The 18942-nt window shown below is 41.8% G+C and overlaps 1 protein-coding gene across 1 annotated transcript; it reads left to right on the forward strand.

Moving 5' to 3' along the window:
- Window positions 1-53: 53 nt before the first annotated feature.
- LOC141798788 (PHD finger protein 20-like) lies at window positions 54-15032 on the forward strand. The gene is made up of 18 exons (XM_074680630.1): window positions 54-146; window positions 2478-2557; window positions 2630-2801; window positions 2884-2968; window positions 3051-3124; window positions 3207-3450; window positions 3545-3628; window positions 6397-6456; window positions 6573-6759; window positions 6844-6920; window positions 6998-7123; window positions 7270-7356; window positions 7459-7601; window positions 7787-7886; window positions 7976-8171; window positions 8256-8454; window positions 10322-10559; window positions 13233-15032. The coding sequence occupies exons 2-18, from the start codon at window positions 2478-2480 to the stop codon at window positions 13367-13369; spliced, it is 2289 nt and encodes a 762-aa protein (XP_074536731.1). The 5' UTR covers window positions 54-146; the 3' UTR covers window positions 13370-15032.
- The last annotated feature ends 3910 nt before the right edge of the window (window positions 15033-18942 follow it).

Genomic DNA, 18942 nt, shown 5'->3' on the forward strand with positions numbered 1-18942 from the left:
TAAGCCAACAAAGGGGTGGGAGCAGAAACCCCAAACACAATCCTCCAGCAGACAGATAAACACAAACCAGCTGAACATCTCATACCGCGCATGCGCTCTGAGATCATCCCAGCACCAAAGAGTGCAGAGCACAAGTAGCGCGAGAGGTAATCCAGCTTTTCTGGCATTTATTCACCGATTTCACTCTCAGAATTACATTTAAACCGCGCGAACGGTGTTAGGAGGGTTTCCGCATCCCTGACAGTTAACTCGCTGAAGCAGAAGTGTTGTTTTCGTGGAGCTGTCACTGTGACTCCGAGCTAGTTCACCTCAGTTAGCTGCGTTAGCTTATCTATTGAAAGTCAATGGAGAGAAGAAACAACTTAGTTTAACAAAACACGCTGAATGAATAAACTCCTGAGAGTTACTCGTCTGTTTCTAGACTGAAATACCGAAAACGATCGTGTACTTTTAAAGCATGTTGCGTTCTTTCTTATTTCACTGATTTGAGCTATTTGAAGCTATCACAGATAGCATTAGCATCTTTAGCTTCTGTCAAATATCTAAATGGCTCACGGGGGGCGGGACTTCGACTGACTGCAGTGTCGCCCAATGAAAACGCTGAACAGTCGTCATGGGCTGCTCCTTAACCAATCAGCTTCTTCGGCAGAAACTGACAGATGGAGTAGAAACTATGTCAGAGAATTGATTTTTAGTTACTTTCCTTTTTCTTTTGGAGTTAAACCGTTTGAAGCGGTGGTTTTATCCTCTTTGATTTACAGAGACTTCTTAAAGCTTAAGGCTGAAACTGTAAAAAGAAGAGTACAGTTTTGAGTTTTACTGTAACCGTTATCTCGGAGACATAAGCTACGTCATATACGTATGCTGTCATCACGTAACGTACATTAAACGTTTAAAAAACTCAAGAAAACTCTTATTTCGTGTTTTTTTTTTGTGATTAAAGAAGACATTACTGTAGTCCTGGAAAAAACTATAATTTTGGGTGTATTTTTTTATGCTTATATATATTTATGTATTTTACCCATAAGGCTATGCAAAGCGTCAGATTTAATTTGTTTACATGAAAACAACCGTAGATGACCAAAGCACTGTTCAGGCTTTAAATATGATACCAATTAATGAGCAAATATGCATTATTTACACCTGCAGTTGCATCTATTTTAACCTCACAGGTGACAGCTCATGCATGGGCTTAAATTATACAGTGATTTGTGTGTTTAGTGTCTCTTTGCTACGGAAGTGTATTGCATTCACTTGAAGAAAAAAAAACAACTCAGGTTTTTCAGAGTAATTTAGTCTTTGTTTTTTGTGGTAATTAATTTTGTTCTTCTGATTAATATTTTTTTATTGTTTTGTTTTTTGTTGGAACTATTTCTGTTTTTATGAGTAATTTTTTTCTGTTTTCAGATTACTTTTTTCCTGTTTTTAGGAGTATTTTTTTTCCTGAAGTATCGAGCTACTTTGAAATCCCGTGAGATTGTCCAACCTGCAGACGACTCCCGTGGATGTGTGGTGGCCCCTGTGTCCCGCATGGATCAGAGATCCTGTTCGGCACATATATGCCTTATCCTCAACTTTCTACCAGCTTTCCAATGTAGAAGCAATGCATGTTTTTAATGCCACATCTTCGTCTATTCCTTAAGTATTACATTGAACAATAGGCTCATATAAAATATAAGGATAAAGTTGAAAACATAACAAGGGTATCATACCCTGTGTGTGGCTAATACCTTACCTTTATTGACCCAGTACGGACCAGTAGAAAGTTAAGGATAAGGCATATATGCGCTGAACAGAATCTCTGATCCGTGCGGGACACAGGAGCCACCACACATCCATGGGAGTCGTCTGCAGGTTGGAGGTTCTCACAGGATTTCCAAGTATCTCGATACTTCAGGAAAAAATTATTCCAAAAACAGGAAAAAAGTAATCTGAAAACAGAAAAAAAATACTAATTAAAACAGAAAAAACTATAACAAAAAACAAAACAATAAAAAAATATTAATCAGAAAAACAGAATTAATAACCACAAAAAACAAACTGAAGAATACATTACTCTGAAAAACCTGAGTTGTTTTTTTTTTCTTCAAGTGAATGTAATACGCTTCCGTACTTTGCACCCTGTTGTATGCTGTATAAAAAAGTAGACATCTTAGAAGATCTCTGTAGAAAGCTAACAGGGGAGGATCTGTATTTGCTTTGTTTCTTGGCATGATTTTTGCAAAATTACTGCTCTGTCTCTGTAAAGTGCATCACACCTCTTCTGTTTTGAGCCCTAAAATCTAAATCTTGGACTCTAAAGAAATGTGGTTTTCTGTTTGCTTGGTTTTATCCCAGTTGTAACAGAAGAGGAAGTAGATAGTTAAAAAAAGAGATTTTGAATTTGGAAAGTAGTTGCAGTGGATGCAGTCACACCATCAAAACTCATGAAAAACTTTGAAAACGGATGGAGTCAAGTTTCCTCTGTTTTATTCCAGATGAAGACTCCTCCGGACAGATCAGGAATCATCTTTGAGGTTGGGGCTCAGCTTGAAGCCAGAGACCGCCTCAAGAACTGGTAAGGACAACACAACTGAGGACACAGAAAGCTCGTTGTATGAGTAAAAATGTTTGACTTTTGTCCCGTCAGGTACCCAGCTACCATCGAGAAGATCGACTACGACACGGAGCAAGTCCTGATCCACTACCGTCAGTGGAGCCGGCGACACAACGAATGGTTCCAGTGGACTTCGCCGTACCTGAGGCCGCTGGAGAGAGTCAGCCTGAGGAGGCAGGGACTGAACCCTCCGTGCTCGCAGCCGGTACGACACAACGTCCACAGGATCAGCGTGTTTCTCCTCTGCTCTGTCAGACTTTAATATCTTTCTCCTGTCTCTGTCTCAGAGGTTTGTTTCAGGTACCAAGGTCCTGGCCTGTTGGACCGACTGTCGCTTCTACCCGGCCAAAATCCTCAGAGTCAACAGAGACGGTGAGGCTCTGCTTCACCTCTCACTCCTGGTTTATTCTGCTGATTAAACCCTCAGTCGTTTAAAGTTTTGTTTGTGTTTCAGACTCGTACACGGTGCGTTTCTACGACGGCGTGGTTCGGACAGTGAAGCCCACCAAAGTCAAACCTTACCAGCAAGTAAGAGACACTCAACTCTGATTGGTTCTCATCAGATCAGCTTCATTTGAGCGTGAACTCATTAATTTGTGTCTCTGTGAAGAAATCCAGATCAGAGAAGTGTGCAGTCGGGAGCGAGGGATGGGAGGAAGGGGAGAGCGGAGAGGATGGAAAAGAGAGTGAAGATGATGATGAGGAGGAGGAGGAGGAGAAGGAGCAGGAGGAGGGGATGAAGGAGGAAGTGTCGTCAGAGGAGAAGGAAAGAGGTGAGGACGTGGAAGAGGAGAGGAAGAGGAAGGCAGAACCTTCATCCTCACATCCAGCAGCGAAGAGGAAAACAGACGACGGTAAATGACACAGAGTGCTGCTCAGTTTGTTTCTCAAGAGAGAAAAATGTTTGTTTACGATGTTTCCTTCTCTGGTGACTCACCTTTCTCCCAGGTGGCAGCAGCAGAGTCCACAACGAGCCAATCACAGCTGACTCCTCCCAGCCGGCTCCTTCAAACCTGGAGAACGTGGAGAAAGGTAAACCTCCGACTCTGCTCCATCACTCCTAAACCAGAGAAATGTCAAACTGTAACCCTGAGGGAGTGAGTGTTTTAGATCTCCAGCAGCAGGAGTTTAGCGAAATGGAAACAACTTTTGTTTTCAATATCACGTGAAAGATTCACCTACAGAAACACGGCAGCTTTTTTTCCTGATCCTTGTCTTTTCACTACTTCCTGAAAGAGTCATTTCTTCTGTCATCATTTCCTTTCGAACAGGAAGTAGTTTTAGGATTTATGATATATTTATCGTAGTAAAGTAAAATAAATGTCACAGAGTTTGCCTTTAAATTAGTTTCCTATCCCGATGAAAAATGATCCACAGTAGTTTTTCCACAAACAGCTGGGTGAACAAATCAAACACACCTTTCCAGACAGTGTTTGTGTGTGTGTGTTAATGAAGCAGCTGAAGCTCTCAGTGGATCAGTCTGAAGACAAACAGTGAAGTCATCTCCTGTTTGTCCTGAATTAAACTAATACCTTCAAATTAACAAACACCGTCATGCAACACAATGGGGCTAATAGCTTAGCATGAGTACATTAGCTTTAGCGTAAGCTGATGGGGACGAGGATGATTGACATTTGGCATTTTCTCGAACTCTAATACAGACATGTCGAAGCAGGGCAAACACACTATAAGTCAACTTAACTTTATTTAAAAGCACTTTAAAAACAACAGAATGAAAACAAAGCATTTTACACAAAAGATGGTGCAGGTATAAAAACAAGTATGAAGAACTACAAACACTTAAGAGGAGCAGAGTCTTAAGCTGGGTTAAAAGCTCAGGAATAAAAATAGATTTTAAGACTTTTTTCTTTTTCAAACAAGCGATCGGATGCTACATTTCTGTAGTTTTGATCAAACGTAACTAACGTTAAATAAAGTTTGTTACAATAAGACAGCTGTATGCCAAAGTTATTTAACTGGACAGCAACCTCCCACAGAGGAGTGTGTGAGGAGAAGCGCTGATCCAGACTCATACGTCTTCAGCCGAACCTTCGATTTTTGGGGTGCCGATTCAATTTGAATTACGGGTCGCTTGATATTCCCATTTTTTACAGTTTTAAGTTTTTTTCTTTCAATACCAGACCATGAGGAAAAAAAAATAATGATGATGATTTCAATATACTATATCAAAAGCCATATTCTCCCTTTAAATGCACATTACGTCAGTCAGAGAAAAATATAACGCCCTCTGCTGGAGGGCGAATGACTTTTTTGTCATTGTAACAAGTACAACGAAAGTCAGAAGTCAAAGCAGCAATCAAGAAAACCAAAGTAAGAAAGTGTATAGAAAGTGCAAAAAGCTCCATAAGAAAATAGATGCTGACAGCTTGTCCATCATTGTCCAGTCAGCCAGCCTCCACCTCCACAGGGTCCAGGACTGAGCTTCTTCAGCAGTCTGTTCAGTCTCTGTCTCCTGGATCCTGAGATTAGCATGATGCTACTCTGCCGTATGGTATTCCCTCTGTTGCTGGGTTAGCACGGCTAGCTCGTCCATCTTATTGGAGATAGATCTTACGTTCCCAATAACGATGGATGGAAGGACAGGTCCATGTCGTCACTTCTTAGCTCACACACCTGAGAACCAGCACGTCGTCCTCACCTCCTTCTCCTCACCATGTGGGAAACATCAGGCCTAGCACCAGTTAGCACTGACATGCTACAGGCTGCTAACAGCTGATTTCACATGTAAACAATGCAGCCATGGTTACATGTAGGATCTCCAGACAAACACAGGAGAAAAAGTAGTAAAAATATCACTGAAGACAAAACCAGTTTGGTGTCCATGACCAAAATATGAGCCACACAAAGTGATGATCCACTCAAAATACAGAGATGACGAAAAAGAGACGAAAAAATTACAAGAAACAGACAAAGAAGAGAGAGCAGCCATAGCCAGCAGGGCGGCGCCTAGCAACATAAAGTCCGTTGTTTGCCTCTGTCGTCTGATAGTGGGTGAGATCTTTGAGTCGGGTTGAATAAAATAAACAACCTGGAAGCAGTATCATTTATTTGGCACCAAAATAAAAAAACCTTTAATTTCTTGTCATTGCTTTCAATAATTCGACATTTAACACCTGCAGCCACTTCAGCTTGCATCCCATAGCACTACAATGACCTCTAGTGGCCAGGTAACATATTGGTCGTACATGAAAAAAAAGCAGTAAATTTCTTCCAACCTAGCTCATAAAGACGACAATGAAGGATTCAAATTTGGAGAAAAAGGTTTTTTTTTTACCAACAAAGAAACTCAGTTTCAAGAATCCTAGAACAGAAAATCCAGATGGTTGTGAATCAACCCCCCATTAGTTATACAGAGCTGTTGTATGAATATAAATCCCACAATATCAGCTCCAGACGTACAGAAAATAAACATTTTCAATAGATCATTCAGGCCCTTTGATTTTGTTTTTTATTTTATTTGATATTCTGCAGCTCTGAATTTTATTTTGTGAAATTTTGTGTCACAAAGTTTTTTTACTCCCAGAGTATTGTGCTTTTCTTTTAGTCTTTATTTTGTCCCTCTTGTGCTCCTGTAGTATCTTAACACAAGATACAGCTCATAAAAAATTATATTTTTCTTTCTCTGGTGTTTTGTTAAACCTTTATTTTACCCTCTGTCTGAAGCACTGTCTCTTTAAGGTGTGTAAACTTTGAGTAGACCTTGGTGTTTGAGGCCCGCCCTGACATCCTTACAGGTTTAGAGACAGATTCATTTACCTGTGTTTGAAATGTGTTTTCAGATGTCCTTCTGGAGCGTCAGTCCCACCTGCCCACCACGCACAAGTTCAGCAGAGAGCCATGTGAGTGCACACACACACACACACACACACACACACACACACTGAAACACACTACAGCAGAGTATTTAAAGGCGTAGTCAGTTTTAAAGTCGTACCCGTGTGTCCGTCCGTCTCAGTGTACCGGGTGATAAAGAACCAGCCTCCTCCCATCCTCTCCATCGAGCTGGACCACAACCCCTTCAAGTGTCCCACCGCCGGCTGCACCAAGTCCTTCAGGAAGGCCAGCCTCCTGCACTACCACATCAAGTACTACCACTCCGACCAGCAGCTGGACGAGCAAGGCAGCGAGCGCGAGCCCCCCAGGTCAGGTCGACGGTTTGAATCCCAGAGTAAAAGCTTTGATCTGAGGTTTGTTTGGTCTGACTGGAGACGCTGCTGCTGTTGTAGGAGGAAGAGGTCGTCATCCAAAGACCAGGACAACACCTGTCACCACGAAGAGCGGGAGCTCAGCGCCATGGCAACGGGTACGTTTGAGCTAAACAGTCACATTACAGCGCTGACATCACACATGGCTCATCTGCTTTTCATCCCCGTGTGTTAGCGGAGGTGAAGAAGGAGGGAGCGAGGGAGAAAAGTGGAGGACTGGAGAGGAAGGAGAGGAAGAACTTCCTGCGAGTCAAACTGAAGAAGAAGAAAAAGAAGAAGAAGAAGAGGAGGAGTCACTCAGGTGAGCGTCAGCGAGCAGGGGAGTATAAAAAGAGTGAAAGAGTGCATCCACTTCCTCTCTTCTCTAAAACTGCCCTTTCAAAATAAAAGCCAGGATAATAAAAATGTTAGGAAAATAAAAGGAGGAGTTTCTTTCCTGTTTGTCAGGACTCGGCAGCAGCGACGACGAAGGCTCGGACAGACCTCGCATCACGCTGCAGCTTTCCCCTGAGCTTCAAGATGAACACACACACGGTGGGACACACACACACACACACACACACACACACACTGACTGTAAGGAAACCAGCTGTCAGTGACCCCACTCTGACCTCTGACCTCTTCTTAACCCTTCAGTGGATGACGGCAGCGACTGGTCGACTCTGACGGCGGAGAGCGGAGAGGACACGCCTTCTTGGCCCGTCTCCATGGATACAGAGGAATGTGAGGTGGTGAGGTGTGTGTGTGAGGTGGACGAGGAGAACGACTTTATGATCCAGGTACGGCACACACTCTCACACACACACACACCTTCTTCATCTTAATGTGGAGTTGTTAGCTGAGTCGTCATGTCTCTCTTTGTGTGTGTGTGTGTGTGTGTGTGTGTGTGTGTGTGTGTGTGTGTGTGTGTGTGTGTGTGTGTGTGTGTGTGTGTGTGTGTGTGTGTGTGTGTGTGTGTGTGCAGTGTGAGTCGTGTCTGTGCTGGCAGCACGGCACCTGTATGGGTTTATACGAAGACAACGTCCCTCACAACTACATCTGCTACTACTGCAGACACACAGCAGGTAGGGGGTGGGGTCTGGTCTCTGAGGTCTTTCTGGGTCAGGGGGGTCCGGACTTTCCTGAGTCTGATTCTTTGAACTCTCACGCCCAGGTTGGAGGCGGGCCCAGCGCTTCCTGTCAGAGCCTGATTTGCTGATATCTGGTCACATGTTCGGCCTGTCCTGCGTGAAGGAGAACTACTCTGAGATCAACGCCTCCAAGATCTCACACACCAGACGCCTGCTGGCGCACACGCATGGTCTCAATCAGGTCCTCAGCGGGCTGCAGCTGAAGATCAGCCTGTTACAGTGAGTCCCAGCGACAGCCCAGCTCCAGATCCTGGTCCTCAGAGTCCATCTGAGAAGGTTTTACCTGTCTGTTTGTACCCGCAGCTCCCCGTCACACCCCGACCTGCAGCTGTGGAGGTTACCATGGAGACGAGAGGAGGGGCCCAGACTGGCGTCCAGCCCGAGAGGAGACACGCCTCTCTGCTACGTCAGCAGCGAGCACTGCTACCAGAAGCCTGGAGCATCATGGGAGAAAACAGAGGAGGCGGCTGCAGTGAAGCAGGAGCAGGACTCTGAGCAGAAGGTAACGTGTTCGTTCGATGCTGCTGTCTCTGGAAAATACACGGTTGGTGGGTCAGAGGGAAAGTTGTGGCTCTGTAATATAGCTATACTGCTAACGTTATGACATGACTGATTCCTAAAGCTGAATGTAAGATAACATTACCTGTAAATATAGAAATATAAGTACCACAAAGGATATCGCAAGGTGAGACCTCTAAGAAGCTAAATTTATCATTACTAAGTTAAAAAACAAAACATTATCGTCTTTCACTCGCTGTCACAACTTTTCTGTGTCTGATGGGATAACTGATCTCCTTACGTTCATTGTGTTGTGACTTTTGCAAATCATCTGACACCTACCAGCCACCATAGTTTTGAGTTGGACATGGCCAACAGCGACCGGTGAATAAAAACACAAGTGTTCACCAATCGCTATTGTCGTCACTACAGTGGACGGATTTTATAGTGTTTTGATGCCCTCTGCTTTTGTCTGTTGACTAAGGATGGGTATCTTTCACGTTTGAAATGGAGTGAATCGGTACTACAGACGGAATTTGGTCAGTACCTGTAAAAGTACCTAATGCGATACCCATCCCTACGGTTGATGACATCAGCAACAAAAGTTACGTCTATCAAAATGACAGTTCAGCTGTTGAAATGTTTGGGGTGTCCACAGTTACCACTGGTTTCATCCTCCTTCCTCTTTCAGCACATTGAAACTTGTGGGACAAGGTTTCACTCCTTTTGTGTGGAATTTTAGTCGCAGTGTAAACAACAGAAAAGAGCAAATGAACTTTGTCCAAACTTCAGAAATGTCACTATGATTTAGAATTCAAACAGTGAAATGAAAAAACAGCTAGTGTTACACTCACAGAGCGGCAGGCTTCACCTTTAAACATCCTGACACTTTTTCTACAAATCACAGTTCATGCAAACTAAGATTGATAATAACCACATCTTCCATGAAGGCTTTTTCAAAATTAAAGGAAGGGTCTGCAGGATTGTCCTAAAGAATAAAATATCAACCTTTACAGGAATAATCCTGCTCAGTTGTCTTCTCTGGGCCTCTACACACGTGTGTCAGTGTCTGTGTCTGCCTCAACCCTCTCCTCTGCCTGGATGCTAGTGTTTGTGTTGTTAAGTTTCTGAGCAGAGATTAAGCATGGTTGCCCCAGCCAATTACAACGCACCCTGTGCAAAATTGACTTTGTGTGTGCATTAGCGAGGTGAAGAAGCTAAGATTGGCAATGATAGCGGATGTAGCACGGAGGAAGAAAAAAAACAACAAACGTGAAACGAAACCCCAAACAGATGAAGCTTTTTCCTAAACGAGGGTCAAGCTTGGCTCCAATTTCACTCGCTTTTAGGAACTTGGAGAGCAGCATGGGACAAAAAGTGACAGGAGTTAGCTTTCTGCTAACCAGGTATGTGTCAAATACCCGTGGTTAGCTTGTTCTAACGTGCTAAGTCAGGTGCACGGCTCTCGAGTCTCCCCCACATACAAACCCGATGCAGACTCTACCTCTAAATATTCACATTAGGATATTTTAAAGTCAGGCTTCAAAGCTTGGTCTCAGTGACGGAGCCGTTCATGATGACCAGTGGTGGGATCACAGGTAAAAAGGACGTATGATGTAATCAGGGGGCGTGGTTAAAAAAGACAAAGCTCCTCGTCTTCACAGCTCTGAACAGATTTCTGCTGTTGCTATGAGACCAACAAAACCAGTTTAAGCCTTTGGGCTCATTCTGGTTAATGTAGGACTATTTTTACCTGCTGTGTGTGTGTGTGTGTGTGTGTGTGTGTGTGTGTGTGTGTGTGTGTGTGTGTGTGAGGAGAGAAACCGTACATCCGATCATTCAAAAGTTCCTCTCCTGAATCTGTTTTACAGGAAATCAAGTCTGAAGACGTCGACCTGAAACCGGCCGTCATCACCACAGACACACACGCCGTCACACACATAGACACAAGCAGGATAAAGAGAGAAAACACACACGCTGACTGCAGCGAACACACACACGCTCGCACGGCGCCTGAGGCCGAGTGTCAGCTGAACCTGCAGGAGCACGTGGAGTCTCTTCACCAGCAGATCAGCAGCAGGATGGACATGATCGAGAGGGAGCTGGACGGTAACACACACACACACACACACACACACACACACACACACACACACACACAGGCTCATGTCAGTGCAGCTGAAATCACAGTTGTCATTTTAAGCGTGAAAGTTTAGCGCTGCGTCGTTCGATGCGCCGATCGATGCCGCGCCTGAGCTGACCTGATTCATCTGATGCGCCTGTTGATCCAGATTAATAGTTTCTGTGTCAGCGTCAGGAGAACATTCAGGGCTCTGAGTTCAGCTGCTGGTAGAAAGTTAAAGCTGCTCCGTAGCAGCTTTATCCAGGATGTGTGATTTTATATCCACATCAGCAGTTTTCGGAAACTTCTGATGTGTGTAGCCTGTTAGCTAGGGTACGTAGCATCCAAAAGTAGAGGAGTTTCAGGAGGGTGTATTCTGCTTCCTCATGTATTAAACATGGATATATAGAGGGATTATCAGGCTGCAGAAGCATCTCTTAGAAACGAGACGCCACCTGATCCCTGCTACGTCATCCCCTCTGTCTGTCAGAGCGACTGTTTCTTCTTCCAAAGCGAACACATTTTTACAAAGTGATGATGAACTGATGTCAGATCAGTGCGACACACTCACAGCAAACAGACATCACCACCATGGACTGCTTCACATGAGTGATGAGCAAGGAAACGCTAACGTTAAGCTAAGTTTTCAGAAGCTTTACTATGTCGTTTCTGGAAACTGTAACGTTAGCTTATGTAGCTAATGCAGCTAATGCAGCTTATCGGTCTGATCACCCATGAAATGCAATCAATCAATCAATCAATCAAAATTTATCTGTACAGCACTTTTCCAGGGTTCCCGCGGATCCTTGAAAAGTCTTAAAAGGCATTGAATTCATAATTCTAAAAATAAGGCCTGAATTGGCATTAAAAAGTCTTAAATCCAAATTTCAAAAGTCTTAAAAATTTGAACACATTGGTTACATTTATGTTAGTTTGAAGTAAAAAAAAAATTAAGTAACATTTATCTATTTTTCTAAATAATTTCCTGATTACTCTTGTGGTAACATTGTTTAATCACAATAGCAAAACTAACAAAACGGTGATGTGGTTGCACCAGGAACTTTTACAACAGACGCATGTCTTGGTTCTACCTCAGGTGCCTGGAGAGAGAAAAAAATGAGGAAAAATTGGCGAAAGAAAATCCAAAAGGGGCTTAGGAAAAATGATTATGGCAGCAAAATTGAGAATTAAATTTGAAATTAAAATTCCAAAAATGGTTGTGACAGTGGCCAAAAAAAGAATGGGGGCAAAATAGGCATTAAGTTGTAAAAATGGGGTTAAAAAAAGGCAAAAAGTGATGCTTTTTGTAAAATAAACAAAGGGTTAAAATTCCCTCTAACCCAGGTAATTCATGTGGTGTTTTTGTTTGTTAGTTTTGTTTGTTTCAATTGTGGTTCGTTGTCGACTTGTTTTTAAATTTGATTTCCAACGTCATTAAAAAAGTCTTAAAAAGTCTTAAATTTAACTTGCCTTGAGCTGTAGGAACCCTGTTTTCATACAAATAAAATGTAGCACAAAGTGCTTTACAAACAGACACATGAACTAAATAAGAGAATTATACCCTAAACCCACTCCACCCAGCCCCGAAACCCACCCTCACAGTGTCAATAAAAAGCAACATAGATAAAAGACAGTAATAGAGCACACTGCTGTATCCAGTACGTACAGAGGAAATGCCGTCTTGAAGGTTTAAAAATAAGAAAACACTGGAGGTTAGGAAAAGAGTATAAAATTAAATATATCATAATATAAAATAAGAAAATGATTTTTAAGAATTAAGAATAAAAAATACTTGAAATTAAGTTAGAATATACATAATATAATGATAAATAAATGAGGATTAAAACAGGAAAACTAGAGAATAAAATATGTAAAATATAAAAGATTTTAAAAAGAAAAGATTAAAAAAATATTAATAAATAGTACATAATTTCATTTTTGCATTTTGATGTCTAACATTTAACAGATGTCACTGTTTTATTAGTCACAGTTTATATTTGGATAATGTTTTTCTGTTGATTCACCAACACTATGCAAATAATATGCAAATCACACTCTCATAGCCCCTCCCCCTAACCCCTCCCCTTCACACCAGGGCCATGTCCACAAGTAGCCAGGTATTTTCAAAAATGAATATCCCCCCTCGTTTGTTTTTAAAAATACTTCCGTCCACACGCAGCGGGTAAATCCTCCTGTGAGTGCGGCTCGAGGTATGCCTAACCCATAATGGTTAATCTTTTCCAGACGTAAAACCTGTGTCAGCCAACCAGAATGAGCCCCCGTCATTCAGCTGTGATGTTTAAGAACCCAAAACTCTGTTTACCGGCGTCTACACGAAACCATGAAACCGGAGTTTTCCAAAATCTTCACTTTGGCCGGAGTTTTTAGAAAACATCGTTTTCGGTGACATAAAACTGCGGTTTCATGTGGACGACAGGCGTAAATGCATAAAAATATATGCGCTTTCCTAAATACCCGGCTACGTGTGGACATGGCCCAAAAAAGTGACAGAAAGTAGAAACTGAAAAAAGACAGGAAGTGGAAAAAAGTGTATCCAAAACATGGACGTTATAAACGGTCACTGATCAAACAGTGACATGAAATAAATCTGATTGGATATATAGAGGGAACAACCTGTCTCTCTGTGTCTCTGTCTCCAGTCCTGGAGTCCTGGTTGGACCACTCCGGAGAGCTGGAGCCCCCCGACCCTCTGTCCCGCCTCCCGCAGCTCAAACATCGAATCAGGCGGCTGCTGCGTGACCTGTGCACCATGAGGCGCCTGTCGGTGTTTCGCTGACACCTTCCCCTCCTCAGACTTTGACCCCTGACCTTCGACCCTGCAGGTCTGTGGTGGTGGACTAAAGAACGACAGGACCAGACGGACTCTTTGAAAGCGAGCTGTTGTGTTTCCTGTGTGTCACGGCACAGCGCCCCCCGGTGGTGGAGAGAGGCTGAGCCGCCATGAAGCAGATTTTAAGTGTTTGTAAAAACGACTGAAAGGTTCCAGATCATTTCACAGACAAGTCCCAGACCAGATGGATCAGGTGGATCAGGTTTAGGTGAACTCTGTCAGCTCTTCAGCTCCCAACGCAGGAATCAAAAATAATCACAGCGAAAATATGAACAAATATTATATTTGCTATAAACCTCCAGTTCCAAAGTGACTAAACCAGGATAACCACGTCCCTGCTCTGCTCTGGGAGCTCAGAGTTTGTCAGTGTTTGGGTGTTCAGCTGCATCAAACCTTTAACAAACAGTCACGTTTCCAAATTGAAAGCACGTAAACACGCCACAGTCAGACGATCGACTCGTCAGCTCGGAGATTGGGACGTCTGAGCAGCACCTGAACGCAGCGTGGATGTAAATCAGTTGATAAGCTAAAGAAAGTTCACAGATGCTGTTTTAGGCTCAGGTAGAGGAGCCTCAGTGGGTCATGACTGTGCATTACAGCCAAAAAGAGAGATATGTTATCGTCTGCAGTCAGCTTTTTCCTCCAGCAGAGTCTGATCCTCAGATTATTCAAAAACGACACATGTTCAGTCAGAAAAACCTCAAAATTTACAGAGAATCAAACACGAGCAGAGGGAAACGACTGAAACAGACTTTCTGAGTGTTAACTTCTGACCTTTTTGTTTCATTTTTAAGTATTTATTCATGTGTATTTCTCCACTTTTTGTAGGTTTTTATCACTGCTTTTATTTTTTCTGACTTTAGAGGAAATATGTGCTGAAGCTTCTTTCAAATCCAGTTTTTAACAGACGTTGATGTCCCACCTTCTCCTTTGGGATCATTGTTTAAAACTCAGTTTGTAGAGCAGCTGCCTCTTCTTCATCTTCTTCTCTGTCTCTCCTTTAAAGGCTCCAAATAGGTTTTTCTTCTAGTTTAACAAACTAAGTCACCGCTGTAAATACACACACTTCCTCCTGCTGGTGCACTTTCAGTTTTGTGAATATTTCTCCTTAAAGCCGTTGGGCAGAGCGAGGTTAAAGCATCCAATAAACTTTACGACACCAGCTGAGAGCAGCTGTTTTTATGTCACAGACTAATGTTTATACTGACACTGTGTACAAACACCAAGGTTTTAAAAACTCAACCTGTAATAACGAGTAATAAAAGTGACTAACGTCTAACAGGAAGCACAGGAGGTTTGTTTACATCCTCAGAGACTAATTCATGTTTAATCCCATTAATCATTGGTTAATCTGACCGAAAACTAGAGACTAAAAAACAGCTTCTTCATTTTTCAGCCAAAACAAATCTGAAAATGTAAATACGTCAGAGTGAATGTTTTCTACATTTGTTGAAGAAAGAGATTGTACAAAGCTGCAGATGTATTTTGATAGAAAGATTCTGGATCATACATAACCACAGACGTTCTGAGAGATTGGGATCACTGTAGAAACAGGACAACTAGAATGTGCTGTTCCAATTTTCAAAGTCCAATAAATGAATAAATATTATTTCAGCCTCGGTCTGACACACTTTGTTGAGCTGCTGTCTCTTTAAGGCTCCCTGTTCCATAAACCCCCTTCACTCTGATTGGCCAGCCCTATAGACTATGCGCCTGTCTTTTCCTGAAACTGTGAAATGAAGTCAGTAGGTGGACGCGGCCATATTGGATGTGACGCGGGCTTTGAGTTGCCATTTTAACAGCTACAGGGCGCCCGTCAGTCATGTGAGCTGATTGGACAATCTTTTGATCTTAATATATTCTAAACCACTGGGTCAGGAACAACCCCCCCCCTTAGGGATGGGTACCTTTAACATGAAACAATACTGTACTGATGTGGCAATTGGTAAACATATTTATTTCTCAATATATGAACTTGTAATGATGTATTTAGGTACCAAAACATGGTACAAGGCACTACAGACAGAATTCAGTCAGTAAAGCCCCAAAAATGTGTGCTAGTAGTGAAATCAGCATCCTTTGTCTTGTTTTTAAAGGTCCCATATTATACAAATCACTTTATTGTGTCTTTTAGTGAAATTTGTGGGTCTTTGTCTTTCCTCCCAGCCCACAAAATGTGATAATGACCAAACCTGTACTTAGTAGAGCTTGTGAATGTAAAATCCTGACCTAAAACGAGCTGTTTGGATTTTGGGGATATGCCGATGTCAGCAATTCCCTTCTGTTTTGGAGAATACAGAAGTTGAAGAGCCGTCACTGCTCTGTTTTTGGCTGTAAACAGCCACATAGCTCCATGCTCAAGCTTCCCATCTCAGAAGAAGACAGACTAAGTGTCTAGAGTTCATTTATCAGGAAATGTTCCAGCTACACTCAGTAAAACTGTGCATGTGTGTGCTAGTCACTTCACGGCCGACTGCTTTTCCAACTTTGGACAGTCCAACAGAGGGCTAGCCAATAGACTGGTCCTGAATCCAGGCGCATTACCAACCATCCTCCAACAAACCTGGGACCCTGGAAATGTGAGTATTTTAAATGCTGTGTGCTGTGGAGCAGATGGAAGAGCTTTTCCTCAGTGTCCCCCCTGTCTCTGTGTTAGCTTCAGGATGCTAACTTTAGCTGCAGTTAGCCTGTTGTTTTAGCCTGTAAAGTTACAGTAAACCAGCTTCTCTGTTTTCTAAACATTGTGCACTCGGAGCTCGTGGCGCTGCTCTCAGTGACGTGGAAGAGCGGGGCGGTATCAGCGGTGGCTCATTTACATATGAAGGCCACGCCCACTAAATCAGAGCGTTCTGAGCAGAGGGGCTATGAGAGCCTGGAAACAATGCTGCTGTGCTTGATTTATTGGCTTTTTGGACCAAAACATGTTACTACCATTTCATGAAGACATCAATGATCCAGATTAAACTGCAGGAAAGGAGCAGAGTATGGGACAAGGACATCTGCACTGCCTCTATGCTGCAGCTCCATCAATAAGGTTCTAGAATGTTCAGAGATTTCTGTCCTTGTGATGTCACAACATTCTGGAACTCTCTAAGCTCTGGATGGTGGAACCACAGACTGTATAGAGAGTGGACAGCATGGCTCCGGTTTGAAGCCATAATACCCGTCACAGGCGCCGCCATCGTGCAGCCAGAGTCTGTGCAGTAGAGAGTGGAGCCGGGTGACAAATAACTTTTCTGCTTTTCTTTGGAGTCTAATCTCTTCTTGGCTCTCCTTGCTGACGTTTTTTACTCCAAGGTTTTTTAACGCTTGAGCCCATCTAGGGCTGGGGAGGCAGAGTTTTTAACCTATACTGCAGCCAGCCACCAGGGGGAGCAGTTTTTGTGGAGACCTCACTTCAAACTAAGGGAGATGATGTCCTTTTTTGTTTTTTGAAAAGAAAATAAAGAGCTTTTGCTTTTTTAATCAGCTTCTACTGAATTATTATCATCACTTTTTGAACATTTTTAATCATATTTATTTATATTCCTACTCTTTAGTATTAATCCAACCTTTTTTACTTTAGAGAGGAGATATTGTTTTTTTTTTTAATCTTTATTCTGTCCTTCTGGTGCCCTTGTAGTATCTTCACACCTTTTTGTCTCTGGTGATTTAGAAAACCCTTATTTCAGCCTGAAGCTATGGTGAAGATCTGAAGCTATTTTTAGACCAGTGTTTTGATCAGTGCACAGACAGATTCAGGGATTTCTACAACCTTTGAATATGTAGAGATTTAATAATCTGCACATGCTCAGTCTGAACATCCAGCCTGGGTTTATGTTCGTGTTTAAGTGATAAGAAAGCAGAACACACACTCTGTGAGATGTCGTAAAGTAAGGACATGTGTTTTCACATTTTACTGTATACAGTGAATGTTGTTGTACAGCAGCCATAGATAGTGAGGCAGATGGTCTCTCTGTGTGTTCACTGACCAACAGGACACTCCCTTATGTCCCTGTTTCTGTGTGTGTGTGTGTGTCGGAGTCACCCTTCCCCCTGTGGAGCAGCATATCGACCAGACCCCTGAATATGGATTTTCCAGATCTGACTGAAAGTGTGGATCAGTCCATCAGACTCTTCTCCATGTGTCAGACTTTTTAAATGGGTCATCAGGGCTTTGGGTGGACATAACTATTCATAACGTCTTTACTAAAGGTGGTAGATGAAATGTTTCACACCGGTCTTGATGTGATGATTGATAAAAGTTACTGCATCCTTTTTACCTTTAAACACTTTAAATTTATCTTGGCACTAAAAACACACACCTGACTCCAGGCTGGTTTATACAGTGGCACAAGTAAACGAAAGGCAACAGCTGTGATCTTTCTTTTATTTATCCGTGAGGATCTTTTTCTGTTTCTGTGTGATGAGTTAACACGGCCGGGTAATATCCGCTGGTTTGTTTTTAACTGAATCTCAGCCAGAAGTGTCGACTGTTTCTTTTCTCTCGCTGCCAGGAGATCGAGAATCAACCCAAAAAATCCCATCTGGCTTCATCACGAGTTTACTTTCCATACTCCTACATTCATGAGGAAACTGCAGACTGGGCTGCTTTGTTTTAACGGAGAACTTACAATGTGTGTGTGTGTGTGTGTGTGTGTTAAAATAAGCACAGGCTGTACCCCACTAAATGTATATTAGTGCAGCATATACAAACATATATAACACCACATGTTGTATACAACATGGATGTAGAAATGCTGACTCAATCTAACTTTGGCCAACCTAGCATGAGGTAAAGAGGCGGAGCTAAGACAGGCCTTTGGCCTCCTCGCTAACGGCAACAGTTTGCTTGTCCTTAGTATGTGTAGAATGTGAATCAGTGGGCAATGGTGGAATACACAGTTCATTTCAGCTGCATCAAGACCTAAAGGGGGAATGTCGCAAATTTGCGACAACAGGCATCAAGGGGTTAAAGATATACATAAACATATATATTTATATATGATTTATTTTCTTCATATATATATATATATATATATATATATATATATATATATATATATATATATATATATATATATATATATATATATATATATATATATATATATATTCTGAAATTAAAGTCAGAATTCTGAGGGTTTATTTTTCAATATAATCTCTAAACATTTTTTTTCTTTAGTTGCTTCAGCAAAAAAACAATAATCTTTTTATTAAATAATAATAACAATCTTTTAATTATTATAATTATAATTATTATAATTATTATTATTATTATTAATATTATTTTTATATCAATAATTAAAATATAAGAACAACACTAATAATAAAAATGGCCCTTATCCTCTTCCATAGTTTTTTTTTTTCATAAATATTCTCTCTCTTTTTTTATATATATCAATATCAATTCTGTCAGAATTTTGGGCATTAAAGATGGAATTCTGAGGCTTTTTAAAAATATATTATCTCAAAATCTTTTTTTTTGCCCTTTACTGGTTCAGCGATAAACAATTATCTTTATATTAAATAATAATAAT

The sequence above is a fragment of the Halichoeres trimaculatus genome, unplaced genomic scaffold, assembly GCF_033239565.1.
Source record: "Halichoeres trimaculatus isolate MK-OKI-2021-1 unplaced genomic scaffold, fHalTri1.1 fHalTri1_scaffold_11, whole genome shotgun sequence".
Lineage (NCBI taxonomy): Eukaryota > Metazoa > Chordata > Actinopteri > Labriformes > Labridae > Halichoeres > Halichoeres trimaculatus.

Excerpts from the sequence above, each read along its gene's own strand:
- LOC141798788 (XM_074680630.1), top strand. The coding sequence starts at position 2,478 with ATGAAGACTCCTCCGGACAGATCAGGAATCATCTTTGAGGTTGGGGCT. Across the intron at positions 8,172-8,255 it reads CTGAAGATCAGCCTGTTACA|CTCCCCGTCACACCCCGACC; the intron begins GTGAGTCCCAGC and ends TTGTACCCGCAG. Across the intron at positions 10,560-13,232 it reads GATCGAGAGGGAGCTGGACG|TCCTGGAGTCCTGGTTGGAC; the intron begins GTAACACACACA and ends CTCTGTCTCCAG.